The following is a 27,649-nucleotide window of genomic DNA, read 5'->3' on the forward strand; positions in this document are numbered from 1 at the left end:
AGGCTTCTGAGCCACATCAGTACCATGATGACCACACGCTCTTCCCTTTGCGCTGTGGCCCATGCTGGCCCCATTGATTCCCCCTAACTTCTATCTTTTTGACTCACCTCGAGGGTTTCCTCCTCTGACCCTTCCTAGAACATGGCCTGAGTTAATCCTGGTGGTGGCCTCTAGGTCTTTCCCACAAAAATATGCTTTCAGGACTACAAATCTGGCTTTGCAAGAGGGGCAGGTATTCTGGGGATAATAGAGGCATTTTTCTCTACCAGGTGTCCACAGGCAGCTCTGGGGACTCTCTTGGCTTCCTGGACCCTGTTGAGTCCAGGATACAATGGCATTTAATCCCCCTGGTGATGGGTCACTTCCTCCTCTAGAGTCTAGTAAGGGAGAGAATTGAGAGGAAGAGGCTCAGAACAAACCCCTGGGTGGGGGAGGGTAATTCTTGTCCAGCCTTCAGTGGTTGGTCTGAGCCATGAGGAATGATAAATGCTTTCTCCCCCTGCCTGTGACTTCAAACATTCTACTCTAATGTCTCAGTTATGGCAGCTGCTCTTTTCTGGCCCACTAAATACAGGACATCCCCAACTTAGAACAAGTTGTATTTCAACAGTTACAGCTTCCCAAAGACTATAAGTCTGGACATATTTCCCCATAGAAACATCAGGAACAAGCTGGATTCTCAGGCTGGCTGGCTGAGGTTGGTTCACTTATGAGATCCTCGGGGCAGCAAGCCCTCCTACTAGGACCAGTTTAATTTTATCCAACCTTGTTTATGACATTGGTTCAGCTTCCCCCTGTGTACACACACATGCACGCACATAAAAGAAAAATCAAAAAATGGGTAGGGATGCCAAGTAGGTGTTGGGGGAAGCTTGCCATGTACTCATTGCATACCCAAGAACAATATTTGTGTGAGAAAGAACAGTGTCTGAAGAGTGGGTGCATCTAGACACTTCTGGAATTGGGGAACCAATCAAGCTGCTGTCCCAGGGGCCACTCAGGAATGGGAAAGGCCGGGGTCTGCCTGGGAGAGCGGGCCAATGTGACTTCCACGGGGTTGAGCAGGGGCCTACCTGATTCTCACAGTAATGACACATGTCGTTGCTCCCAATGAAGAGTGTGATCAGCTTCCAGTCGTTCTCTAGATCAATTTCCTGGGGGGGGGAGGGGAGGGTGGACAGGAAGCCCTCAGCTTAGGCTTTTGGTGTGCATATGCAGATGGCATTCACCAGGACAGACAGCACCCCACCCCCCCAACCATGGTCTTTCGCCCTCTTTGTACCCTGATGGAGAGAAGATGCCAATTGGAGCCTCCCTGACCTTCACCTTGGTTCTTGGCAAGGAGCTCCAGAGAGTGGATTCAGTGTGTGCACTTGTGTGCACTTGTGTGTGTGTGTGTGTGCGTGCACACGCATGTATCTGCTCACACAGGAGAGGATGACTATTTTTCCTTCGAGATCCTAAGCAAGCTGCAGTATATCACGAAGCAGAGTGTGTTAACACACCGCTGAGATGTCATCTCAATGCCTTCAAAGGAGCAGAGGGCAAAAGATACAACTAGAAGCAAAAGCCCAGAGGTGCCTCTTGGGAGAGGGGGCTGGCGGGGACTGGAGGTGGGGTGGGGGCTGGGGAGGCCCTCGAGGAGCCTGCCTTCCGCTCAGCCACCACCATAACAGGAGTCCTGCCAGGCGCTGAACTTGGAATTCCAAGGCCTGAACACACAGAGCATTTAAAAGAGTGCCGTGAGAAGTTTCAGAGGGGCCGGGTGAGCGGGAAGGAGGAAGGATCGGAATGAGAAGCCTATTTTTAGAACCTGGGGTTTACATAATAGGGCTCTGCAAAGCCAACTCTTGGGTAAGGTGGGAAACTGCCAGAGGCCAAGGCCAGTTCTGCTACCTCCTGCGGTGGGCCTCAGGGGTGCGGGTGCCAGAGCCTGGGTCAGGAAAGGGCAGCAGAGGCCTTGGTGGTAAGGCCTGCTTCTCGTGGCTTGTCTGGCCCCTCTTTAGCAGGGGCTGAAACGGTGCAGAGCGGGCTCTTTTAGGGCCTCTGCACCCCCCCCTACATAGCTGGAGACTAAGCACCTTGTAGGGGGGCCCAGGGTCCTGTACTCACAGGGTTGTTTTTCATTCGCTCCACCAGGTCCCGGGCCTGCGTCGGCATGTCCCTAGATGGGGAAGAGAAGGGAACCTTAGAGCCAGTTGGGAAGCAAAGGCTCAAGCCGTGGGATCCTGGCGTGGTGAGACAGGTGCTCTAAGAAGAGAAATGTTATATAAACTGGACTCCTTCAGAGTGTATCCAAAGGCTTTCGATTCTCAAGAAACCTCAAACTAGTACAAATCAAAGATGTGCCCCAGACCTCAGAGCCACATGGATCCGGACCCTGCCAGGGGCTAGCCTGGGTCCACCCACTGCCTCCTTCAGGCCTGGTCCTCCCTGGCCCCTGGGGGGGGGGGGGGAATCTGGATCTGATCATCCCTTTCCCATAGAGATGGTCCCTTACATTCCACCGGGCTCTTTCACAGCGAGCTGAGCCTGTTCAGATCTTACTTGGCTGCCTGTTTTAAAAATAACCTCTTGTATATTTGAAAAAAGTCACAGCCTTAAATTATCCCTCTGTTTTCTCCTTTCCAAGCGTCATGACTCCTTAACCTTCACTTCTAAATCCCGCTTTCTATTCCTTTAATCCTTTTTTCTTCTCTGTTGTTACTTTGGACTTCCACACCATCCCCTTGCTTTTTCCCTCTCCCAGTGCAAAAAGGATTGCGGGGGTGGGGGGGTGGGGGGTGGGCAGGGAGACAAATCCGGAGTGGGTTACTTTCTCCCTTCCTCCCCCCGATGTCTGCCACGAATAAGGAAAATGAACACTCTGGGTACGAGCTGAGCATGTGGTTGGAAGAGTACCCAGCAATAAGGAGGAGAGGACTGTGGACAGGCACGACATGCATGTGTCTCAAAACGATGGCGGATGGAAGTTAGACAAGAGTATCTCGTGTCAGATTCCATTCATATAACATTCCAGAAAATGAAAACTGATCTACAGTGACAGAAAGCAGGACAGAGGCTACCTGGGGCCCAGAGAGTGCGGTAGAGATCGGGAGGGAGAGCTGGATTACAAAGGGCACAGGGAAACCTTGGGGTGTGATGGGTGTTTATAATCTGGATTGCAGTGATGACTTCACAGCTATGCACATACGCCAGCCATGCTTATCAAATCGCATACTTTATGTGCAGGGTAGTGCGTGGCGGTTGTACTTCAATAAAGCTGGTTTTTAAAAACAGTGAAGCGTACGAAAAGTTATGTCAGCAAAGGGACACAGCCAGTGGAGGCTCCTGTGGAAGAAGTCATTAAAAGCAGTAACTGGTACGAGATGGGCGTTTTAAATCTTGGACTGCCCACGACGAGCTGGGCACATGGCCAGGCACACCCAGAACCACCCCTCCCCTATTTCTCACTTCCACATCCAGGATACTATCCCATACATTGTTGCTATTGATGCAATACATCGGAAAGCTAGAAAGAAAGCCTGTCTTGATTAAAGGGGACCACAGAAGTGTCTGTAAACTTTCAACAGGCTCAAGAGCCTGTTCAGATCTTAACGTGCTGCCCTCTTGAGCATGAGCGAAGTTAGGAGTGCACGCTTCCTCCCTCTTTCCCAGCCATGTTCTTTATACCCTGCAGGCTCAGAGCAGACTCCCTCAGCCCCTGTGAGCCTTCTCTCCAAGTGCCTTTATCCACAACTTCTTTTCCTTTTCCAGTTCCGGCGTGAGGAGCCCCCACTCTGGGAGTTATGAGTCCTGGGTTCTCCTCCAGCTTTGCTACTAATTTGCTGTGTGAGCTCGCCCAAATTACCGAACAAGGCTAGGGTCCGATTTCTCCATCTTTTAAATGAGGAGTTGGACTCGATGAGTCCTGGGGTCCCCTCTGGGTCTGCACCTGCATGTGGGTATCTTTCCAACAGTTATTTCCTGTTTGTTTGGCCTCCTTAACGAGACAGCAAGCTCTTTGTATAGGCAAAGAAGTCACCTTTTGATTTTTTGTATCTTTTAGTAACTACCTTGGGGTTCGAGCCCCGTCCCGGGTTTCCATGACTTCTTGCTTATTGGTTGATGGAATGGGAAGTTGGACATTGAATAAAACTTTGAAACTAAATATCCTAATATTGGCAAACGTTTTGGCCGGCCTACATATCCTATACCATACTCAGTATTTTCCATGGGTTAGTAATCTCATTTCATTCTTAGGACAATGCTGAGAAGTAATAAGGGAAAGGAGAGTAAGCCATTGACTTCAGTAAGCAAGGTTGGGAAGTTGGTCTATGACTCTCCTTTATCTGCATTGTCATTTGGTATGGTGTTGATAAGGATGAGTGCACCTCAAGAAAAAAGATAAATACCACAGCAGAGCAGTTATGATCCCAATTTATGGATGAGGAAACGAAGACTGAAGCACTAAGTGACTTGTCCAAGGTCTCGCAGCTAGCAATCTGGGAGCTGGGATCCGGACACAGATGGTCTGACCCCAGGTCTCATTATGCTAGTTGCTCTGCTGTGGTCTTTATCTTTTTCCTGAGGTGCACTCATTCGAATCCAACACCGTGCCAAATGACCATGCAGGTAAAGGAGAGTCCTAGGACAACTTTCCAACCTTGCTTACTCAGGTCAATGGCTTACTCTCCTGTCCCTTATCACTGGACATCAGAGACGCTCAGAGGGAAGCTACCCGTCTCGGCTACTTCCCCTGCCACTGACTCCTGGTGGAGGCTCCGAGCAGCAGGAAAACGGAGAAGGCGGTAAGAGGTGAAGTGAGAGAGGGGCTCAAACGTCAACAGACTGAGGAGTCAGGCCCTGGTGAATGGAGCCTGGGCTGCACAATCATAATAAAACGAGGACAGTGGTGACAGCAGTCATAGCAACAACAGTAATTCGATGTTGATTTTATGGCCCCATGAAACCCCGTGTAACAAAATAAGTTCTTCCTGCTTGTGACGTTGAGGAACTGACATGGCTTCCTGTGGTTCGGAGACTCCGGCCGAGCGTGGGGCCCTCCTTACCACGTCTGAGAGGAACGCTCCGTGTAAACAGAGCGGGTCAGTGTCGTTTCCCTGGTGATCTGAGCGCAGCAATCCTTCTACAAAGCAAATACCCAGCACACTCTGTGCAGAAAAGCAATGAACTCTGTCAAGCGTTCCGGCTTTAATTATCTGGGTTGTTGTCGATAACAGAAATCGGAGTGAAAGCAAACAGCCGCTGTGCTGTGTCGAGGGCCCTAAGCTCTAACTCCCTAGGGTCAAAAGATGGCTTTTACAGAGCCAAAGACTCCAGGTTCTGAGGTACAGGTGGAGAGAGGGAGGGAGGCCGCCCGTGGGGCCATGCCCTGAGTTCTCAGCACCCTTCCCGTTAGCGCTGAGCCCCCCCTCACTCCTCCAGGCAGGGAGGTCAGCTGGTGTCAGCAGGACAGGGCCAGGCCACCCTTAAGCTCTCCTGCTGTCCTGTGAACTGGTGACAGCCCAGTGAGCCTGGCCTCTCCTGGCTCCTCTGACAACCTTGGGGCATTCAGGAAACTTTGTCAGCCTTAGTGTCCTCGTGCTAGTCCCCACCCTGAAGGATGTGAGGATTGCAAGAGCTAATCCACTTGAGGGGTCAGGCGTGCAGAAGCGTCCTGCCCACGGTAGCTTTCATTGCCCACCTGGGGCCAGGCTCCCAGACACACCCTTCTCTCCTCCTTCCCATTCTCCTGGGACCTCTCAGCCTTGCCCTCCTCTTCCTCCCGTTTCCACGGCTACTCACCTAGCTCTGGCTCCTTCCACGGCCACATTCAGTCCTGCTGTCTCCTCCAGGGTACCGGTGGAGAACCCAAGGATGTGAGGGTTGAACTTCTTCAGAATGTCTTTTAAGAGGGCGAAGCAGACAGCACAGGTGAGAGGGACGGAGTGCCGCCTTGGGGCCCAGGCGTGGGGCAGGACCAGTCTGGGTCTTTTCAGGGCTGGTGGACTCCCCTCCTTGCAGATGACCTTCTCCGCCCTTGCTCAGGGGGAGGCTCTGGCCTCAGCAAGGGGTTGTCGTGGGCGTAGTCACGGTGCTTCTCTGTGTTGCTACTTACTGGGCAGTGTGGTGTGGGTGTCCAAGATGCCGTCCCCTCCAATGCTGGGGAAGAGAAAGCACCTGTGTGAGGGTCACCCTGACCTGCTTCTCCACCAGTCGTCATATTTCTGAGTCAGAACCAGAGAGTCTGCCCCTGACACAGGATTCCCACTACCCTCGGGACTGACATGAGCATCAGGGAGCCTCCTTGCATCTCAGGGCCAGACTGTGGGAACCCAGGCTGGTCTCTGGAGGGGTGACAGGGGCGGGGGGAATCATCGTTGGAAAATGAGTGGAGAGCATCCTCACCTCCAGGAGACTCCTCTCCAGGACATGGGTAGGTCACTGGAGTTGCTTGGTCTGGCTCCCAATGCTGTCTGTGAAAGGCGAAGAGAAGGCTCCAGAACTGTGCTGGGCCCAGGTGTAGGCCGAGGGGACTGGGAAGGGCCCCTGTGGCCCTGGCACACGTAGCAGTGGGGAGTTGGATTTACCTTTTCTGAAGATTGTACCAGCTTTTCTCCAGGCCACTTAATCTCTGGGTTGTCCTGACTCCCTACTCCTCTACACATAACTCATAACCAAGTCCTGGAATGATCAAGATTCTTCCTTCCCAGCCTCTCCAGCTCCCATCCCTTTCTGTCTGTCCTCTGTGCTACATTCCTAAGTGAGACTCTTGCCTCCTGTTGTAGACGACACTCTGGCCTCCCACCTGACCCCATGGTCTCCAGTGTCTCTTCCCTTCTCACTGGAGTGCCCACCTGTACTTCTGAGCCCACCTCTTTCTTCACACCCCTCCCCCCTCCTGTCTCTGCCTTTCAGTGGGTCTCTCTTACCACTCGGTCAAAGCCAAACCCCATTACCAATGTTTTGAGCTCACCACAATCTGGGTTCTACTTCCCTTCCCTCATTCACCCCCTGCTTTCTAGTCCACACAAACCTTCAGGTGTAAGCAAATTGATCTGAAGCATGAAGTCCTTGGACCAGCCTACCTAGTTACCACCCACTGCATCCTTGCTGGGAAAGCTGAACTACCCGCTTTCCAGTCCTTAAATCTCTAATTCCTCCTCTAAGACTCTTCTCAGTTTCAGCCTCCTGTATGAAGCTTTCTCTAAATGTCTTCTCTTAAAAAAAAAAAAAAAAAAAAGAGAAATTCCTCTTTGAAACTTACAAAAGTAATACATGTTCATTATAATTAGTGAAATGATACAAAGATTCTGTTAAAAATTAAAATCTACTGGGGCACCTGGGTGGCTCAGTCGGTTAAGCGTCCAACTTGGGCTCAGGTCACGATCTCACAGTTCTTGGGTTCGGGCCCTGCGTTGGGTTCTGTGCTGACAGCTCAGAACCTGGAGCCTGCTTCAGATTCTGTGGCTCCCTCTCTCTCTTCCCCTCCCCTGCTCATGCTCTGTGTCTCTCTCTCTCGAAAATAAACATTTTAAAAATGTAAAAAAATTAACAATCTACCCCCACCTTATTAATCTTGCCTCCTGCCACCTGTTCTACATCTCTCCCCCACCCCGACCCACAAATACACATCATCAGAGCTAATTAATGGTTAAGACCCTGGGGTTTATCCTTCCAAAGCTTTCTCCATGTTTATATCAAAATTTACCACATTCACACGCATATGGGGAAGTTGTTTTTCCAGAAATGAGTACCTGATTTTAAAAGGCCCGTGTGTCGCCTATATGATTATATATCTCCTTCTGTGTAAGTTGCTTAGTTTTCCAGCTTGACAAGTTTCTTAAGGATTATGACCACATCTCACACTTCCCTCAGAATGGTTAGCAGAGCATCCTGTATACAGCAATAGCTAATACGATTTGTGCAGAGAAACTACACTATATGTAGGAATTGGGCTCTCTCTGCCCCCAAAGAACACATCTGCAAATGGGGTGAGGGGGTGCTAAGTAGTGTGTAGGTAACCACCCCCCCCACCCACCCCCCTGCCCTGCACACACCGCTCTGTGAGTCTGGGTGGTTGGAGATGAGTTCCCTGATAAAGGCAGGCAGACTCAGATAACTACGCCATAATACACAGATAAAATGCTTGGGAACAGTAGGAAAGTGGGGACGGAGGGGGCGCCCTCACGGAAGAGGTTGTGTTTGAGCAGGACTGTGGAAGGGCGGAGGGCAGAGCATTCTAGATTGCCTGGTGAGGTCTTGTGGCTGCCTGGCTGGGTTTCAGTGCCTGACACAGGTAGGTTCTCAGTACTGTCAGCTAAGTGCTGAATGCAAAGCCAGTGTGGAAGAAGTGTGCATTCTACACAGGGTCTGGCTGGGTTAGGGGGTGCCCATGCCCCTCCTGGCTCAGCACTCACAGTCAATGAGTCGCCCATCGCGGCCACCACTTTGATGTCTCCTGGCCGGAGCTCATGGACTAGGGGAGACAGGAAAAAGAGGGTCAGGGAGACTCTTCCGTGTAAAGTAGAAGCTTAACTAGGAGTTGGAGATTCTGCTATAGTCCCTCGGGCCCCTGTTAGATTTATTTCTAGCTTAAGACTTAACAAAGTTGCCTCTTCCATCCATTTGGAGCAACCAAGGCACTGAGGGTAATGGGCTTGATGGCTATCGTCCATCCTGAGAGGAACCCCATTCATACTGGGGTAGTCCAGGAATGTGCTGGTTGCAGGAGTCTTGAGCATAGGCAGATAGGGCCCCGATCCCTGACTGTACCTTCCCTACTGGGCAGGGAGGCCTGAGGGGCTGCCACTGAGACTAAACAGGGATGAGAAGTATGATCCATGCAGATGCCTGGGTGGGTCAGTCAGCTGAGCACCTGACTCTTGATTTCAGCTTAGGTCATGATCTCACGGTTTGTGAGCGAGCCCCACGTCGGGCTCCATGCTGGGTGTAGAGCCTGCTGGAGATTTTCTCTCTCTCCCTCTCCCTCTGCCCCTCCCCTGTGCTTGCTGTCTCTCTTTCCCTCTCTCTCCTTCTCTCTCTCTCTCTTAAAAAAGTGTGATCTATGGAGAGGCCTGGGAGCCCAGCAGTGGTTGCAGGCTAGCTTTTCATGGACTGCCCAGGATCGAGATCCGTACTGCACGGGAATCAGCAATGTCTGCTAAAGGCTCCAAGGTATATTTGTAGGGTGTCCCCCCAACCTGACACTTAGCAAAGTCCTTAACTGAAGAGGATAATGATGATATTTCCACTCACCTGAGGTGGGGACGCTGTTGGAAGGATTCCACTCTGTACACAGGAAGTCACTGCCCCAGTTCTAAAGCAACAGGAGGAAAGACAACAACAACACCCACAACTCATTGTGCAGGAGGGTTAGCTTTGGTCCAGGGAGAGCTGGCTAAGGAATTTTTGATGGAGGCTAGAACTGTGTCCCTGTAGGGAATCACGTGTGGGCAGGAACCATTCACTGTAGATGGTCTGAGAGGAAAATCAGGAGAAACTGGGTATCTACCAGTTTGCCCAAAACACATAATGCGCAGGCACACATACGCATACTCAGTGCTTCCCAGCTCAACTCATCCACACTCTTCATGGAGCCAGCAGTCACAACAAAGGGGGAGAGAACAGTCAAAGTGCTATAGGTGGTCTCCCAAAGGAACATAGATTCGGATGCCCTAATGGAAGATTACACATAGGTTTTGGTGTTGCCGTTTAACATTCAGCCACTGGACACTGAGTACAATGCTGGGGCCACAACAATATTAGAATATTTTTAGGAAAATACCATGAAATTTTTACCATTGTAACATTCCTGCTTTCCGCGTATCTTTTTTGCTCGTGTGTATATATATTTTTGCATATTTAACTTAATAGCCAAACAATTTCCTGTGTGTGTATAAATTAATGCCTGTAACCTGGATGCCTTTAGTCAGATTCCCTTGTCTCTAGAATACAGAGCACATTTTCTAGGTGCTGGAGGGGATGGGGTGGGAAGCCCAGGGCACAGAAATGACCAGTGTCAGTACGTTGAAGGAGAAAGTCTCTTCCCCAGAGTCCCCAACACTTGCACGTCCCCAGGAGGGTCTGAAGGACAAGCCCAGGGCTGAACGCATGGTAGGGCTTTGCAAGCAGGTGACGACTGGGTGACTGTTTCTCTGGGGGTGTGACTGCCAGAGGCTTCTGTTGCTCACCTCTTCTGTTTAGTCAGCAGATGGTAAAGACCAGCCTTGTTGAAAAGTCTCCTCTCCCGAGGGAGCAAAGATGCAACGTCTTTAAAATATTATTTGCTTAAATCTGATAGAAGTGAGTTTATCCCAAGAGGTTGCTCTTGGGATAAATTCATCACACTGATGTGGAAATTCTATTGAAATCAAGAACATGCTTGTGTGCAGAGGACAAACATCTGGGAAAAAGCAGCTTCAAAGAAGTTCTCTAGCTGGGAACCCTTTAGAAATGTCTCAACTAGCTGGTGAGCCAGAGACAAGCATGCTCCCTGCAGCTGTAACCAATGCAGGTTGGACTTTGAGCACGCTCATCTGTCACAAGGGAAGAACCACGTGCTATACCCTGCACCAGGGCACCCGAATCCCCTGGGGGTCTTGTCGGACACGGATTCTGAGTCAGTAGGACTGGGGTGATGCTCGGGATTCGGCATGTCTAACAAGTTCCTCGGTCATGTTGATGGTACCTGTCTGTGGCTACTTTATTTTTATTTTTTTTAATTTTTTAATTTTTTATTTTTGTCTGTGACTACTTTAAATGGCAAGGTATTGAAAAAAATAACACCTTCTAGGCCTGGGGTTTAACTTTTAGCAGCAGAAGTAAAGGTTCATGAGGCTGTAAGATCCAAGAGGGCAGGCAGAGAGCTCTCTGCTCACCTCATCTACCCAGCACTTAGCATAGTGCCTGCTCCAGTCAGGAATCCGATAAGTAAATCAATGCCTCGTTGACAGGAGGCAGCTGACATTTCGGTTATAGTGGATTTGGGGCCATGGTTTGCCTGGGACAAGCCTCCATTGGGCTAATGGGAGCCTGAGAGAATCCAGAGAAGCTGGACAGCCTTGAGACTGACATGGCTCATTCCCCAGAGCTCAGCATCTAACCGTCCTTGAAGAATTTCATACAAGTTAGCCTCAGCGCTCCCGCTGGCTTATGAAAGGTCTTCACTCACTCCTGCTGCTTTCGACCCATTTCCCACACTGGTCAGGGAGATCTTTCCACGCAGTGAACCAGATTGTGTTCCCCTCTCCCAGAAGGTCCAGGGCCTTCCCATGTCTCTCTACTTGAAGCCTCATCTTCTTCCTCAGGAATTCAGATTCACTGTGACCTGGGCTCTGACAACCCTTCTGAGCTCACCACCCCACCGCTCTCCCCCTTATTCACTTGCCCACAGCCACTCCGACCTTCTGTCTCTTCCTCCAGTCCCCCAACTCAGCCCCACTTCTGAGCCCTTGCACTCTTAGCCCTGCCTGGGACCCCGGCTTTGGCTTTCCAGATGGCCAGGGACTTCTCATCACGTGCATCCCAGCTCCTAGCTCCCCTCCTCAGAGAGGCCTGGTCTGTGAGGCTCATCAGAACTTGCCATCCCTCTCTTGCCCCTTCACACTTTCTCAAATCACCTCCCACGGAGCCGCCCTCAGAGCTGAAAGGATCGCGTAGAGCTAGGTATCCGATGCCTCTTCCAGTAGATTGTAAGCTCCCTGAGGGGTGGAACCCATCTGTCTGGTCTGCTCTGTCTCTCTGGAGCAGTGCTAGGCACATCGTAAGTGCTCATTATGGAATGACCTCAAACTCCTCAAGGAGAGGACTATGTCTGATACTTCTCTGAGTTCCCTCCAGCCCCAGCACAAGACCGGACATATGCCATAGGTGCTTAGCTGAAACTGGTGGTTGAGCCCCATCCTGGTGGCTGACGGATCTTGTCTGGACCAGGCCTGCGTGGCAAAGCATCTTCAGGCCATCTTTGGTGTAAGCAGTCCCTAAAGCCACGGGCCTTGAACCTTCGGGGTTCCTCAGAGCTAGAACAATTGACTTGAATGAGACAAGCCCTGGGGACCCACCTGGATATGTGTCAGCTTCCTGTTGGGCCCGGCCCCTGGAACTGAGGCTCTTCCCACTCAGCTTCCACCTTACCGGAAGTCTATGGCTCATCAAACCCACCACCTCCCCCTCACCCCTGCTTGAAAGGCTGAGCAGCCTAATCAGAAATGAGGTCTGTGCAAAGGTTCACGAAAGCCAATCCACTGGCACTTCGTCTAGTTGGTTGCTGATGTCAGTAAGCACTTGAGAACATGTTAGGACAAACCGGGAATTTCATGGTTCAGGAACCTTTTTTTTTTTTTTTTTTTTTTCACATTCCAATTTCCAGTATGTAAGATGGGTGCATTTCTGCTTAAGCTCAGACTCTGGAAAGCGTACCACACCCTGAGTCACTGGCAGGTAGAAATGCTTTGTCCCTGAGAGAGGCAGACGTGCGTCAGGGGTTACCTCAATGGCCGGCTTGGTGGGGTAGGTGTAGTTGCTGTTCCGGGGAGTTCTCAGGAAGGGCTCGTTCTAAAAGAGAACAGAAACCACAGGGAGAGCTTATCTGACAGCCTCAAAGGTTACTTAGGAAAGAGGACTAACAAAGCCGTCCTCTCGATTTATTTAACACGACTCGTCTGCATTTCAATAGTAAGAACCGCCTAAACTTAATTTAATTCATCCTCTGAAGGGTTTTATGTAACAGCTTTGGCAGGAAGTGCAGAGACCTCAAAAGGGTTCCGTGCATGTTCTTCTCAGGGTTCTAGGGTTTGGTTTTCACTGTAGCAACAGAACGTCTATCTACCTAATCCTCAGAATGATCGCTTTTATTTCCTTTGTACCTTCTCCAAGAGATCCGCATTATAGCATTTTTTTCTTTTCCAGAAAGTATTGACGATCAATATATTTTCATCTTTTTTTTTCCCTTGCCTCCTTTGAACTTTGTGTCTTACTCCCTTCAGGTTGGCTTCATGTACTGTGGTCTTATTTTTATTGTGAGACAGCCTCTTCATGTCCTAACCTATTTCACAATTGGTTTTCTCCCAAGCCCGGTCAAGATCCAAGTGCATTCAGTCACAGGTGAGGGTTAATTGAAGCAGGAAGAAGGAAGTAGGCAAAGGAGAAACAGGGGAAACACAAAGTAATGAGAAAATGTAAAAATGATAAGAAGCGAGAACAAGTTAGTAAGCCTGAGACCAGGAGTTAGCAAGTGGCCTAGGGCCACCAACAGTTTCACCAGACGTGCTCTGTGGAATGGCCGAAACATTTAGGTTAAAATGGGAATAAGAAAGAAGAACCAGCCTGTTGGAGGAGGGGGGTCACTGGGGATCAGTTCCAGGGGTTGAAAACTGACTGCCCGTGGGCTAAACTGAGCCAGAAGACATTTTGTTTTGTTCTCCTTTATTTTGGCCTGACTGGTGTTAAAAAAGAAGAGGGGTGGGGAGGAGAGAAGAAGAGTCTGAATGCTTTAAGAAAAGGTGCATGGTCTTCAGTTCTGGCCCTCCCACTGCCTCCTGTCCGATACCTAGTCCCATCCACCCAATCGTGTTCCTGCCTGGCCTGGCCTCTGAGTTTGCAACCCCTGAAAGCCCCCATTTTACAGATGAGAAGCAACTGAGGTCCAGTACAGGGGAGGGACCTGGTCCAGGTAGAGAGCAGGTAGTGAGTGCAGAGTGGGGTCTGACCGGACAGGCCTTTCTCACAGCAGGGTCAGGCCAGTGAAAGAGCTCGTCGGTCAGGCGGAGGAAGAGGAAGTGAGGGACTCAGCAGTGGCCTTGGAGGACTGAGTCTGCATGTGCAACACTGCAGGCCCGGCACCGATCCTGGCTCCCCGGAACCCCCACGTGTCTCTCCCTCCTCCTGAGGCTCAGCCTTCCTAGCTGAAACATGGGCCTGATGAGTACTGAGAGCCAAGGGCAGGAAGCGTGCAAGGCCGCGGAGGGCTCGCGATGGCACGTCACCATGGCTAACTGGGCTTGTCTCAGCTGATATTGTTGGCAGCCGCTGAGCATTCCCCATCCGAGGAGGGCAATGTGGGAGCATTCTACAAATAACTGACCTACGTGTGTGTAAGCGGCCCACGTGTTCAGAGCCCTGTTCTAGGTGCTACGATGAGGGGAGGGTACAAAGAGGCCCACAACCCGGTCAGGCAGAAAGCATGAGATGACGCTGTGAGGAAGTAAAGCCTCAGAGACCAGTGTGTCCAGTAAGTGCAGTAATTGCTGAAGAATTGGCTATAGGATCTGGGGACATATGGACCTCAAGTAGGAGACTCAGTGCGTGGAGGGTCACCAATGGTTTTCCCCACCACGTCAAGGGAGACCTGACTGGGTACAGGGTCTGGGGGCTGGAGCTAGCCCCAGAGTGGCCAGCACAGGAACAACCAGGGGGCAAAGACTCACCCTGCCCTTCTGGGAGTCCTGAAAGGCCAACTGGAGAGTCGGTTTGGTCACATGACCCAAGGGTTGGAGGAGAGGCCAGAAAGGGGAGACTGAGTCAAAGGGGTCAGAGGTCAAGGAGACACTGGAATGCTGTGGCGAGTGAGGCCAGAGCAGGAACAATGAGAACAGGTCCAGGGCAGTGGCAGAGAGCTAGCCTTGTTTATTGACCATTGACCACATAGTGCATGCGTGAGTCACAGCGGTGGAAGGGCCTAGCGTGGAGCTGATAAGGTGGAAAAGGGACTGATTGCAGCGAGTCTGACTGGCTCTCTGAAGCTAGATCTGTAACGCCAGTAGGTAGAAAGTGAAGCTGATGGGATGCCAGCACCAGGGCGTGTGTTCTCCTAGGCAGGGCCGTGCAGAGATGGTGTGGCCTGCCTGGGGTGGCCAGTGCCAGCACAGCCATCTGTCATGAATCAGCACCGTGAGTCAGTGGCTACAGGGAAGGTCATGTTCGTCTTGGCTGTGTTACTAGGTGTGAGGTTCTTCAGGGAAGGAGTGGAGGTTTTCTTCTGTCCTGTGCTGCTCAGACCAAACGAGGAGGGTACAGTCAAGCCTAGGCACCTACCCAAAGGGGGCCTACATTCCAGGGGGCATACCTACCACATGAGGCAGGGTTTGGAAGGCTTGTCTGAGATAAGGAGAAGACGAGGGAGGGTGCGGGGGGTGGGGGTTGGTGCTAGTGACAGGAAGGAGGACATAACAGTACTATATGGAATGCCCTTGGCCTCTCTACCCAGTCCCATCCCATTCCAAACGTGCTGGTTCATGACCGACTAATCTGATTTCACAACTGGGCAGCCAGTTGAAAGGTGCGGCCTTGAGAGCATGGAAGTTTAAGTAGACGCCATAGAGATGCCTTGGGAGGAATAGCTCAGTTATTACAGGACACATCCCACCCACAGGATGCCAAGGCCCTCCCTGATGAGATCCTAAGGTTATAGAATTCTCTGTTGTTTTTATGGTGGGAAGGGCCACAGGACGTTTAGCACACAAAGTGATGAGGATGTGAATGGAGGTGGTGGCAGGAGGAAAGGAAAAGAGGACAGGTGGGGGGGCACTAGGAAGGCTCCTATCAGATAGGGCACCCGATGTCCCACACCCACAGACCTGTGAAAACCACAACAATACAGAAATAGGGAAGTCCTAAGGATCAGACGGTTTGGGGAGACAAATAGTGCCTATTTTGACATTTCTTACTCAAAAATAATTTTTTGGTTGGATGTTTGTTGAGTTTGGGGTGATGGTGAGGTGGGGCAGGATTTAGAAGTCCAAAGCATTCAAAATATAATAGTGTCCCCCATATGTAATTCAAAAGAGAAACACTGCTAGGCAGTAAAGTAAATATAAGAGAACCCAGCAGACCTCTCCTTTTTCTCAAGATGAAAGATTGGTGAAATAGCACTTAACGTTATTTCAGTTTCTCTCTTTCTCTGTCCTCTCCCTTCTCGGTGTCTCTCTCTGGTTCCCCGCTTTGTTGATACCCTGGCAATATGTTTAAGCTGCCTTCTGGGCAACCTTACGCCACCCAGGGCACCCCAGCAGGAAACATCTCTTCCAGGTTAGAAGAACAGAACTGGAGTTTAAGAAAGGAGAAATGAAGACACGGGCTGGGGAAGTCTGGGCAGAGAAATTTAACAGAAAACTGGAAACCGACAAATCTGAGCGAGGGGATGTGGAGACAGAAAAAGGGAATCGAGGTGGGACAGGAAAGTGGGAGAATGTCCCCATTTGGGAAACAAGAAGAGACAGTGACTAGAAAGACAGTCCAACCATGGTGGCTTTGCCTCCAGGAATGCAGGCAGAGATGAACTTCATGGAGAAGGCGGTTAACATGGACAAAGGCAGAGAGAGGACAAGAGGAATAGGAACAGAGAGAGACCCATGTTGGTTTTCCAGCTGGTTTCTTCAAAGCCTGGAGAGGAGCCACAGCCGGCTGCCCTGGGTTAGGGGAGGCGTGGGCAGAGAGGCAATGAGAGCAGAAAGGGGACAGCGGTCGCAGTCCACAGAGCGGCTAATCAAAAGCTGGCTGGAAGATCATGTGTCCAACCTGAAAGTCTGACAGAAATCCATGGAGTGCTATTAAGTGCCCGACCCGCCTGGCAGAATACCTCACAGTTGCCTAGGGCAGGGGGAGGAGCAGGGAGGAGGCTGAGAAAGCTCTCCAGTGCTCCCATCCATCCGGGCCCCCTTCTCCCCGCTGGGTCCTGCCTGTTTCCTCTATGTTTAGACACAGCTAGGACTAAAATATGTTCTGCCTGGCCCCTGTCGGCTCGCACTGAGATGTTGGTGGACTTTTATATAGCTCGGAGGCACACGGGAGGGAGCAGATGGGCCAGGGGGACGCAGGGTGCTGCGTTGCCTGGTGTGGGGAAGCGGGGCTGGCCAACAGATGGATCCTTTCGGAACGGGCTCTGGGGTTGCCTGGCAACCGCTTCTCCCAGGCTGGGCTTCTGCAGTTCTAAGAGGCTGGCTTTGCTCTCCTCTGCTTACCAATGGCTCAGTCAGGCTCAGTCCAGAAGCTGGAGCAGAGCCCACTGTGGCCCGACGTGCTGGTTTGAAGCGGCACCCTTTTGTGGCTCCTTGCCTGGTTTGGGGCAGAGAGTGGCACAGGTCCCCTTGAGGCCCATGGTGACAGAGCTCTCCCTGACCCGGTACCTGGGCTCCGACCTGGTACTTAATAAATGTTTGTGGGGAGGAAGAGCGAATGACCGGTCCCTGGAAGGAGTTATTACGTTTACTATTTAACGGAAAGGCAATTGACAGATCGGAGAGGATTTTCCATGGCTGATGTTCAGGATGGACATCCGGGTTGTCAAAACACTGAAATAGCTCTGGTATGGTTCACAGCCACTGCTCTGAGTCCCCAAATGCCCCCATTATGTAGGTTGCCTGACCCCTCCCCTGGAAACTCCTGGACAGCCTCAGGACCTAGCAATTAAACAGTCTACACCTGGCACAGTAGGGCTCCCTCTGGGACCTCGCCCCAGCCCTTCAGCAGATCTGACCACCGGGCTGGAGGCATCCGTGTTACATCGTTTGCCTATTCCTTCGCTCCAAGCACTAGACCCAGCAACCCAGCCCTTTGCCCTCACTGCCTTCATTCTCTATGCCTCCTTCCCACCGCCCTTGCCCTCCTGATGGTGCACGAGGCTGGGCTGGGGGAGGCAGCAGGTAGGGAGCATGGGTGTGAGCTAGGGTGCCCAGGCTCCCTGGAGCCCTGGTAGACACATGGGGGAGCTGCCAGTCAATTTCTTGCTCAGCCCTCAGGGCAGGAGAGGGTGAGGCCGCCAGACCCAGCAGGGAAAGGGTCAGGCTGGGTCAGGCCCTTCTGCTTTAACCACCTCCCGCCTGAGGGCCCTCTGGCTTCCGCCTTATTTGGTTAAAAAGCTGTTAAGACAGGGCCTAGGAAAGGGAGCTGAAGGCAGTGGGAACCTGCCCCCACCCTAGGCCTGAAATCAAGTTTAACAACCACTTAACATTTTCCTCCTTAAAAGGAGCCCTGAGCTGAGTCCTGCCCCAGTGGCCCCTCCTCCACCAGCTCCCTGGTGCCCTTTGCCAGCTCTCCTATTTGACCCCCGGCCCTGCTGGGAGCTCCCACTCCTGGCTCTAAGACCACTAACCACAACTTCAGAGCCGCCTGGCTTCTCACGAAGGCTCCTGACCCGCAGTCAGACTTTCCCAGCGGCCCCAAGCGCTGTTGCTAAAATGAGCCTTCTTGCCACACTTCTGGCTTCTTGCCCCCACCCCCACCTTCCCATGAACCCACAGCTCTCGTCCGGATCCTCTGCCTCTGCTTGGCCTGGGCTTCCCACCCCCACCACCTGCTTCTCTCATCTTGTCAAAGAAGGGCTTCTGCGCTCTCTCCTCTGCTTTCAGTTCCCAGCCACTTCCTTCCTTCTAAAGTCCTCCTGTTCACCTTCTAAAGTCCCCCTGGCCAGGACCAGGTGAGGGCAAGGTCTGAGCTGTGGTGTCTGGAGAGGGGCAAGGCAGGTCCTCCCCCATTACCTGAGGAGGGCAGGAGAGGGATATATTTGCCATCAGGTCCAGGGTATCTGTTTTCCTTCCTAATGGCTCAAGCTATTGGGGAAGAAAAGAGAGATCAGGTGCACTCATTTGCTGCCGCTGAAGCAAACATTCCCTGGCAGCACCTGGCAGCGGGGACAGCTCACAGCTTGAGGTCAGGGGGTTTGGCCTCCTCTCCTGGCTCTGCTGGGGGATGCTGGGCAAGTGTCTCCGCGTCTCCAGGACTCGGCTTCCTCAGAAACTCCTGAGAGTTGGCTGGCAGGCCTGGCGAGAGGCTGAGATAACATGGTTTACACCGCCTCGCCTAGCTGCTGGCACGTAGAACATATTGAATGAATGTGAGGGGTCTGCCTGGCATTCCGAAGAGAGTCCCTCCTCACAGCTCAAAGCACAAAGGAGAGAGTGAAGTTGATCCGAGAATCCTAAGGACTCCATATTTTCGGTTCTATAGACTTCTGCAGTTGGGCCAGCCACTGCTCCTTTACGCCTTACTTGCAAAGGGAGGCCAGGAACAGGCACCATTCTATAGGTGCTGGTGCTTTGCTAGACTAGAGCCCCAGAGACCCAGGGATACCCCACTTATTTTACCATATTGGCCCAAAGGGCTCTGGAGAGCTGGGAGTGGAATTTCTGACTTGGGTGGATACAGTCTGGGGCGAAGAAGGATATATCCAGGTGCCCATCCTGAAACAGAAAAATGGATTTAAGATCCTTTTGGTATGGAGGGTAAAGAGGGGGCCGCAGTTGATCGGCCTGACCCCTGGGGTTGGCCACTCGGTGCCCCCCTCCCTCTAGGGAAGCTCCCAAGAGGCCTTCTACAAGGTCTGCTCACCTCAACAGGGAGATAAGAGCAATCCCACAGATCAATAGCTTTGGGTGACCCCAACCCCCCATTCTCCTTTCTGGCCCCACAATGCCACTTATTTAATGTTTTTAAAAAGCGTTATATTTATTTTCAGGCACAGTTGTGCAATGCCCTAGCCCATGCCATGGTTGAGGGAATGAGATCCTAGTCCCTGAGGAGTCTTGGCAAGCCAGCTAGGAAAAGCTCCTTCCCAGGCCTTGGTCAGCTGGTTCCAGTGGTCTTGGTGGGGAGAGTGGGGCAGAGCTTTGGGGCAGGCCTGGGCAAAGCTGACACCAGGGCAACCAACACCCTCATCTCTCTTGAGGTGATCAGGGGTGCTCAAGGCCTCTTCCAGCTCCCCTCCAACTAGGCGAGACCCTGTGGATGGAGGCCCAGGAGGAGAGAACCGAGTCCCCACCCCAGTGCACACACAGAGCTCTTTGGCTCAGTGTGTCAGGTGGAGAGCATGGCCGGGGGATAGGGGGACCCATTACCCAGAACCCTCCTTTATCACTTCGGTGGTCCGTGTGTGGCATAAAGTGTATAATCTGAAGTTGGATATGTTCAAATCTTGCCTCTCCGTCCCTCTTTCCCTATGTGATTGTAGGAAGGATACTTCACCCCTCTGAGCCTGTTATGTGGGGATGAAGACACTCCTCTCAAAGGTAGTTGTGAAGATTTTACTACGGCAGACCCAGGGCCTGGCACATAGCAGGTGCTTAACAAAATGGAGGTCACTATCAGTAGTAATGAAAACATCCCACATCCGGCTGCCTCTAGGAACACAGCTCAGGTGCCCAAGGAGGCTGTACAGCCAGACCAGCACCGGGAGAGTTGCCTGCCTCTTCCCCATTGTATTCACACTCTCCTGAAAGCCCTTGGCAACTCTGCCTTGAATTTCTTCTTCCTCCTCCCAGGAGCCCCAACGGGGAGAGCAGGGAGCGTACCGCCAGGACGGGGAGCCGGATGTTGCGGAAGAAAGGCTGCAGTACCACGGAGAAGTCCTCTCTTGTGTCATAGCGGCCTGACTCCACCAGTTCACGCATGCTGCTCTGTGGGTACACGCGGGGTGCTTTCAACACCGGCCCTGGGGGGCCCGAAAGCCCAGTGGGGGAAGCAAGGGAGTGGTGGGTAGCATCTCTGCCCCCATCTCCCCGCATGAGGGGGTGACTCAGCCCTTCCCTCAAGAGCACAAACACGTGTGACTGCAAATCTCTTTCCAGAGAACTGGAAACCAGTTGGTTCACCTTTCTTTTAAGGGAATTGCAAAATCTGAAGAGCCATACAGGAAGTGCCACAAGGAATAAAAACCTGAGCAGGGTCTCCAGAAAGCCACAGGCTCAGGGCCTCTAACCCCCCTGTTTGTGGTCTGCCTGGTGAGGAGGGGGAAAGAACGGGGGAGGGACGGGGGCAGCTGGGCCTCCAGGGTGCAGGGGAGGAAAAGGCCCACCCATGGAGCACCTAGAACTACTGACCTCTTCAGGCCGAGCACGGGGTTAAGCCACCGAGGGCAGCTGGGCCACAAGGGCGTTGTCACCTGGATCCCTTTGGGATGACTCTAACCAAGGTGCCTGAGACACTTCAGCGAGGTGGGGCAGGGGAAGGGGCCCAGAGGGTGATGTCCTCAAACCCCGAATAGCTCTTCCCTTCCCCAAGCGCTGGTGTGTTGACTGAGTAGGGGGAGGGCACCCCGGATGGTGCCTTTCTTGGTCTCACCTGGTAGGCTTGGGTGATGGCCTCTAGCCTGGCCAGCTCTTGGGAGCTCTCCCGAGGGGTCAGAATGCAGTTACACAAAATGCTGCACAAAGAGGGGGAGGCAGGGGGACCCGGAGCTGAAGCTCTGGTCAGAACTGGTTCTGTTCGCTTGAGCTGCCCCCCGCCCCCCTTAGGAGCACATGTGCCCCGCGGCTCTGATGCCTGTTCTCAGGAGTAGGTTCCCGGCCTGACACAGGGACTGGACAAAGTCCCAAGGGCACGTGAGTGAACACCCTCTCATACTCATAGAGAACCAGTATCTGACTGTCGGCACAGGGCCTGTGGCAAGTTATGCCGAACAAATGAATTTAGGCAATGAAAATTCAGTGTTTAATTCTTAAGAATAAAATTAAAATGCATCCTTGGTATGGGAGCCTATATTTGGGGGCCTCTGATGCTCACGCCCTCGGATACCTCCTTAGTTCACACTAGTGTCTCACTGTGTCCCCCTTGATCGTGAACTGTGAATTCATAATGAGTCTGAATGAATTTCATCATGAATTATTTCACGCTCACGAAATGCACTTAATGTTAAAGCAGATATTATCTCTAAAGTACTCAGAACAGTGCCAGGCACACAGTTGGTTCTGTGAAACTATTGGTTAAATAAATAAATGTACATATAAGGTATGAAGATGAATGAAACATGTACCTGTGCACCTCTCACCCTGCGTCAGAAACAAAACACACCCATTCTGAAGTTCCCCAATTTGCTCCTTCCCCGTAAAGGTAACCGAATTCTGTGGATCATTTCCTCACTTTCTGTTCCAACTTGACCACGTACGTATACATCCCTACACGGTTCCCCTTTTCACAGGCTGGACTACACTGTTTCTCAAACACCAGCCTTTGTCCCAGCCCTGACCTTCTCCTTTGTGGCTCCCATGTCACAGAGGTTCAGTAAGGGGGGCCATGTCCCCAACCTCTCAGAAGGGGGCGCTCCTAAGACCCCCTTTACAGACTTGGACACATAGACAAACCAAGTCACAAAGACCCTGAGGAGTCACCACTGTATGAGCCAGACCAGGGGGTCAGTGCTTCTCTTTCTGGGGCAGCCAGCACCTGCCTACCTGGCCTGCTGCACAGGGCACTTGTCTGGATTGCCCAGGAACACCTGTCGCATGATGCTGGGGTTCATGAAGTCCACCAGGTTGACCAGGGCTCTGGGCACCTAAGGGAAAGGCTGCAGGTGAGAGAGGGGCTCTGGGGGCTTCTCCCTCAAACTGCCTTAGGGTCCTGAGAAGTGGGACTAGCTCTGGGGTCCCTACAGAACTCCAGCTCAGTTGTCCCTGAGTGGAGTCTTGGGAAGGCCTCTACACAGATGACCGCCTAGGTCCCTGAAGGCTACGGTGCCCACATGAGCTACAGCGTGAGTGGCGCCTCCTGGCGTGGGACAATATGGCAGAACGGAGTCCAACTCCTGATGGTTCAGCTCTATTCAGCCATCAGTCAGCAAGCTTCAAATGTGCTGGGATAGGTGCCCCATTTGCCATTTCCCTCTAGCCCAACCTGGACCCACTCTGCTGAGCAGGCATGAAGACTCAGCCGCCCAGAGAAGCAGGTGGTGGTTGGAGTGCCCCCCACTGGGCTGCTGGAGCGGCTTCCCCATGTCAGGGGGGTAGAAAGGGAATAAGCTCCTGGGAGCAGGACCAGAGAGGGGCTTGCTCCAGATACAGCCTACGGCTCAGAGTGCAGGGCCCAGCCTTGGAGCCACCATGCTGCTGCCCCTAGGCAATGTCCCAGGTGGTGGTAGGGGATGATTAGCACACGAGCTGCCTACTTTTCTTCAAGCCTGAGATCCTTCTGTGTTGATTCCAAATGGAATAGGCATCCTTGGGGTAGGGCCCAAACTCTAGAAAAGGGAGGAGCCCACGCCCTTGGCTGTCTCCTTCGGGGGAGGGGGCATCTCACCTTCTTGTCTCCATCCACCTTTACCCCCCACATTCTTGAGCTGTGTCCAGCTCAAGAACCCCTTGTGGGAACCCCTACCCACCTCTCTATGCAGGATGTCCAAGGCATTGCGGAGATGGTCAAAAAACTTGGCTGCAGAATACAGATTCTGGGAAGAGAGAGGAGGGAGGTGAGGGGCTGGTTCAGGGGAGAGGGTAGGGGGCCAGTTGAAGGCCCCCCTCCGGCTCCACGCAAAGGACTTCTTCTCCCTCTGGCCCCTGGTTGTGACCAGCTCATCGTGTCAGAATCGGAACAGTTGACTCCTTGCTGTCACCAAAGATGGGCCAGCCCGAAGACAAGCTTTAGTTTAGGAGGTGAATGTGCAGGTCCTCCCTCCCACTGTGGGGGTCTACACACTTGCCCCGCTTTCTGGATTTTCTGGAATTGTAAGAGGAGAGTAGAAGTACCACATCTACCACCTGGGACGTGGAGGTGGAGCCAGAAATCTGAGGGTCACGGGGTAAGAGGAGTGTGAGTGTGTGTGTGTGTGTTTGCACGTGCACGCACACACACACACAGGCATAGCTGGACAGTCCCAGCCTTGGTTCCAGGGCCTGTTCTCAAAGAGGACCCCCAAGCCTACTGGTCAATGTCAGGAGCAATGAGTAGGCCCAGCTGCCCCCATTACCGAATCCGTGCAGTAGTCACATAAATCGCTGCCTCCAATCAGCACTGTGATAATCTTCCAGTCCTTGTGGAAATTCACTCTCTATACAGGAGGAAAATGCTTGATGATTTCCAACAAACACACAAATAATGCCACAGCTCTAGGAAATCCAGTCAACCTTCTAAGACTTCCTTGCCCACTCAAAATAATAGAATCAGAATCTCGGAGCTGAAAGAATTTTAGAGGCTGATTTATAGACCACAGAACCTTAGCATCAGGAGGGACTTTCAAGATCATTGTGATCAGTGATGACACCCCACCCCCACCACCATGGGTGTAATCTCCTCCAGGGCCTTGGATATGGGCTCTCCTACCACTGCTTAAATGCCTTTAGTGACAGGGCTCACTGTTTTCACGGCAGACCACTCCATTTGGGGACTTTAGTGGGTTAGAAAATTAGTGCTTAAAAATAACCATAAATCCGACTCACATGGTCATCTTTCATCCTCTGTACCAGAGTCTGGACTTGGCTCATAAGTTCCCTGAGAAGGAGAGGAAATCAGTCCTACTGAGGAACAGTGCCTGGATTTTTCCTCCTAAAGGGCCTGAACTGGAGGTTTCCATGGCATTATCCCCATTGCATGAACTGCCAGAGATCCTGAGGCTCAAGGACAAGGAGCTACTTGCCTGTTCTGAAGACTTATTACAACAAATAACCCTTTGAAAAGCCACTCATATGTTTGTCCTAAAGCTGTAGTCAAGGGTATTGTCAACTGTCTTTGTTACTCGTGGTCTCCTTTTTAGGACTCTTCTGGGATTCCATTGATCTCCTCTGAAGGACCAGTATAGATCCTGAAACCAGATCTATAAACGTTTTAACATGCTTTCTCTTTTTACTCTGGCTGCTAGGAAGCTGAGAGTTTGATGCTCAGGCATGATAACTGTAAAAAGGCTCAGATTGACACAGCTGCTTCTTCCCCATCTTCCCACCACCAGTGGCTGTGATTTTTCTAATGTACATGTTACTTGTTCGTATGTTTTTGGTAAACTTAGTAAGATGCTTCTTTTAGAATGGGGTGGGGAATAAACATATACTGCGCACGTGCCTGGGTTGATAGATAATTCATGGAAAGACTAGATCTCAAGCACCCCAAGCGCCCCACTAGTTCAGGCCCCTGTTACAGGTGTGGGTGACATGGAGCCACAGCATGATGATCCCCTGGGACCTGCTGGTGGGTCCCTCTGTCCCCAGATGTTTCTGCCATCCAGAAAGGTCTTCCCCGGCTGAGTGAGCAGGTTGGAAGGATGTGCCCATCAGCTAGAAGGGCGTGGGCCTGAGCAGGAAAGTGACAGTGTGATGGAGGCTCAGATGGCTGGGTCAGGAGCAAAGAAACCCGGGCAGCTGGAGCCACCAGAAGCAGGGTGAGGGGCCTCCTGAGATCATCCTGGGGGAGGGGGGTGCTGAGCATTCCACTTTAGCTGCCTCTGGCTTCTCAATTGCATTTCCTATTAGCTCCATAGCAGGACTAGGGATAGGCCATGACATGTGGCCCCAGAAGCCTCCAAGGCTGGAGATTCTCGGCTTGTCTGTTCATTTGCTGGCACTCCTTGATGCTTTCGGGGAACTGCCGCTTGTGAGGCTTTGGGGAGAGTGAAGCTCGCTGGCACCGTTGTGTCACAGTGAGTTTTAAAACTGGGATAAGGTTAGTCGGTTCGTTGCACGATTAGAACACATCACCCCATGAAGCAAGGTCAGGAGTTCAGCCTCCAGGGACGTGGCTCCTGTCCCAGCTTCAGCCTCTCGAGCTTCCCCGCTGTGGCCTTAGTCACAGGGGCAGCCAGGGAAGAGAGTGGCTGAAGGCCTCTCAAATCATCGCTGCAAACGGATGAATGTCCCCTTTGCACATGGAGGCCAGCATTACAGTCTCAAAGGCGAGCGACCATGTGCCTCCCACTTTCTACCCCGCAGGCCCTCCTCCCCGAATGCCATACCCAGCCTTTGCTCCAGGAACAGCCTGATTAAGGAATGCATTTGTGCCATTGGCGTCACCCGTGCCCACCGCGTAGCCTCTGAGATTTCTGTTAAACTTCCGAAGGATATCTGGGAGAGAAGGGGGTGAACGGGACACGGAGACTTTAAGAGGAAGGCCAGAAGGTCCACTCTGTCTGGTCCACGCTCCCCAGAGTGGGCTTCGTGACCGTCTCCAGTGAGGGGAGGCAGGGAGGCAGAGGGTGTGTCTGGCAGGGACTGGGGCTGAGTGGAAATGATGTGGTAGACCAAAACAGCAAGAGCCTCTCAGGTTTTCTCTTCTCTTTCCGTTTCCTTTCTTTTCTTTCCTTCTCTCTCTGTCTCCCTTTCTTGCTTCTGCCCTCCCTCCCTCCCTCCTCCCTTTCTTTCTCTTCCTTTCACAGTTCACGGTGCAGGGAATACTCATTACCTCACTGGATTGTCTCTGTTCCCTCTGGACAAGTTGAAAAAGCCTGAGCCTCAGAAGGTTTGGTGACTTGGCCTAGGCCACCTTGCCCTGGGCGAGCACAGAGAAGAGCCAGGGCCTGAACCCAGGTGTCAGGGCTCCAAATCAGTGCTTATTCCACCCCCTCAACTACCTGTCCATGGGCCTCTCTTCCCATTCGGCGGCAGCCCGCAAAGATGATGTTACATCCTCTTTCTTAGCTGAGGGGCACTCAGGAAGCCCAGGGGTCAGGGGGAACCAGCGAACAGACTCGAGCCCCTGGTGGGTACTTACTTGGTAAGGTGGTCACGGTCTCAAGGGAGCCATCCCCTCCTGAACTGTAGGGAGTGAGCAAACCAGGGAGAGAGACTGAATCAATACTTAGACTCTATGAAAGAGCACCCCACCTTTCTTAGCGCCCACACCATCAGCATCTGCAAGATGTGCCAGACCTAGCAACCTCCTCATGTGGAGAAAGTCTGAGAAAATTTGAATTTCCCCAGTGGGTTGCTTCCCCTCAAATCTAGGATTTAAAGGCAAGAAAGAACTCTTTCTTTTTTTGCACCAATTTAGGAAGGAACGTGCTTAGCTGAGTATATGCTATGTGCCCAGCCCAGCATGAACTAGATTCTCTACGCTAGTTACCTACTGCCTCCCAGCAAACTTATGCTATAGATGGGACTCTCCCCATTTTACAGAGGAGGAAGCTGAGGTGCACAGGGGTGAATTAACTTTTGAAAGGTCACTAAAAACCAGCTTGAGGGGCGTCTGGGTGGCTCAGGCGGTTAAGCATCCGACTTCAGCTCACGGTCCATGAGTTCAAGCCCTGTGTTGGGCTCTATGCTGACAGCTCAGAGATTGGAGCCTGCTTGAGGTTCTGTGTCTCCCTCTCTCTCTCTCTCTGCCCCTCCCCCTGCTCTGTCTCAAAAATAAACAAACATTAACAAAAATTAAAAACAAAACCAAAAACCCAAAAACCAGCTTGAGCTGTAGACCTTTGGAAAACGCATTAGGTCTTCCCTGCCCAGTGGTGAGGTAAATTTCACTGGGAGGTTCGGGAGGTTGGGGGGATGGCCTCTCATCGCCTTCCAAAATCCAATCTGATTTCATCTACTTGAATCTAGTTCCATGGTGCTCAATCTAACCTCAAGACACACTCAAAATTACATTTCCTTTCATGCATTTAAATTGAATACATGTGGGAGGCCGGGAGACAAGTATTTCTATTTTAACAAAGTCCAATGTTCAGATGTACTGTATTTACTGTGTTTTCTTCTTCTTCTTTTTTTTCCCTCCCCTGCTCAATGCCAGCGTATTATTCCAGGCCAATAGATTTTGAGAACACAGCATCAGCAACCAGCCCACCAGTATAGACTTCCAAAGGACAGGCCATGAATCAAAGTCACGGTGGTTCTTCACTCAAGGAAATGCTTGGAATGAAGAAGACTATTTCCTGCGAGGGTGGTCAAGTCAGAGGCTCAGCAGCCGCAGGTGGTAGAGAGGAAGAAGTCCCGTGAGCCCTGCCCTTCTACCTTACCCAGGTATCTCTCTCCTGACTCTCACCCAT

The 27,649-nt window shown here is 51.9% G+C and overlaps 1 protein-coding gene across 1 annotated transcript in view; it reads right to left on the reverse strand.

Moving 5' to 3' along the window:
• The window catches only part of PLB1 (phospholipase B1), a 121,807-nt gene that overhangs the window by 11,953 nt on the left and 82,205 nt on the right, over positions 1-27,649 (reverse strand). Inside the window, exons 34-51 of the mRNA XM_049652722.1 lie at positions 26,377-26,420; positions 25,622-25,730; positions 24,120-24,171; positions 23,651-23,731; positions 23,066-23,131; positions 22,143-22,243; positions 21,034-21,115; positions 20,265-20,369; positions 19,062-19,157; positions 18,456-18,527; positions 12,472-12,537; positions 9,241-9,301; positions 8,403-8,461; positions 6,391-6,458; positions 6,101-6,144; positions 5,788-5,887; positions 2,113-2,164; positions 1,074-1,154 (exon numbers count right to left, since the gene is read on the reverse strand). Of these exons, the coding sequence (XP_049508679.1) occupies positions 1,074-1,154; positions 2,113-2,164; positions 5,788-5,887; positions 6,101-6,144; positions 6,391-6,458; positions 8,403-8,461; positions 9,241-9,301; positions 12,472-12,537; positions 18,456-18,527; positions 19,062-19,157; positions 20,265-20,369; positions 21,034-21,115; positions 22,143-22,243; positions 23,066-23,131; positions 23,651-23,731; positions 24,120-24,171; positions 25,622-25,730; positions 26,377-26,420 (1,339 nt within the window). The remainder of the gene's footprint in view (positions 1-1,073; positions 1,155-2,112; positions 2,165-5,787; positions 5,888-6,100; positions 6,145-6,390; positions 6,459-8,402; positions 8,462-9,240; positions 9,302-12,471; positions 12,538-18,455; positions 18,528-19,061; positions 19,158-20,264; positions 20,370-21,033; positions 21,116-22,142; positions 22,244-23,065; positions 23,132-23,650; positions 23,732-24,119; positions 24,172-25,621; positions 25,731-26,376; positions 26,421-27,649) is intronic.

Source organism: Panthera uncia, assembly GCF_023721935.1.
Source record: "Panthera uncia isolate 11264 chromosome A3 unlocalized genomic scaffold, Puncia_PCG_1.0 HiC_scaffold_12, whole genome shotgun sequence".
Classification (NCBI taxonomy): domain Eukaryota; kingdom Metazoa; phylum Chordata; class Mammalia; order Carnivora; family Felidae; genus Panthera; species Panthera uncia.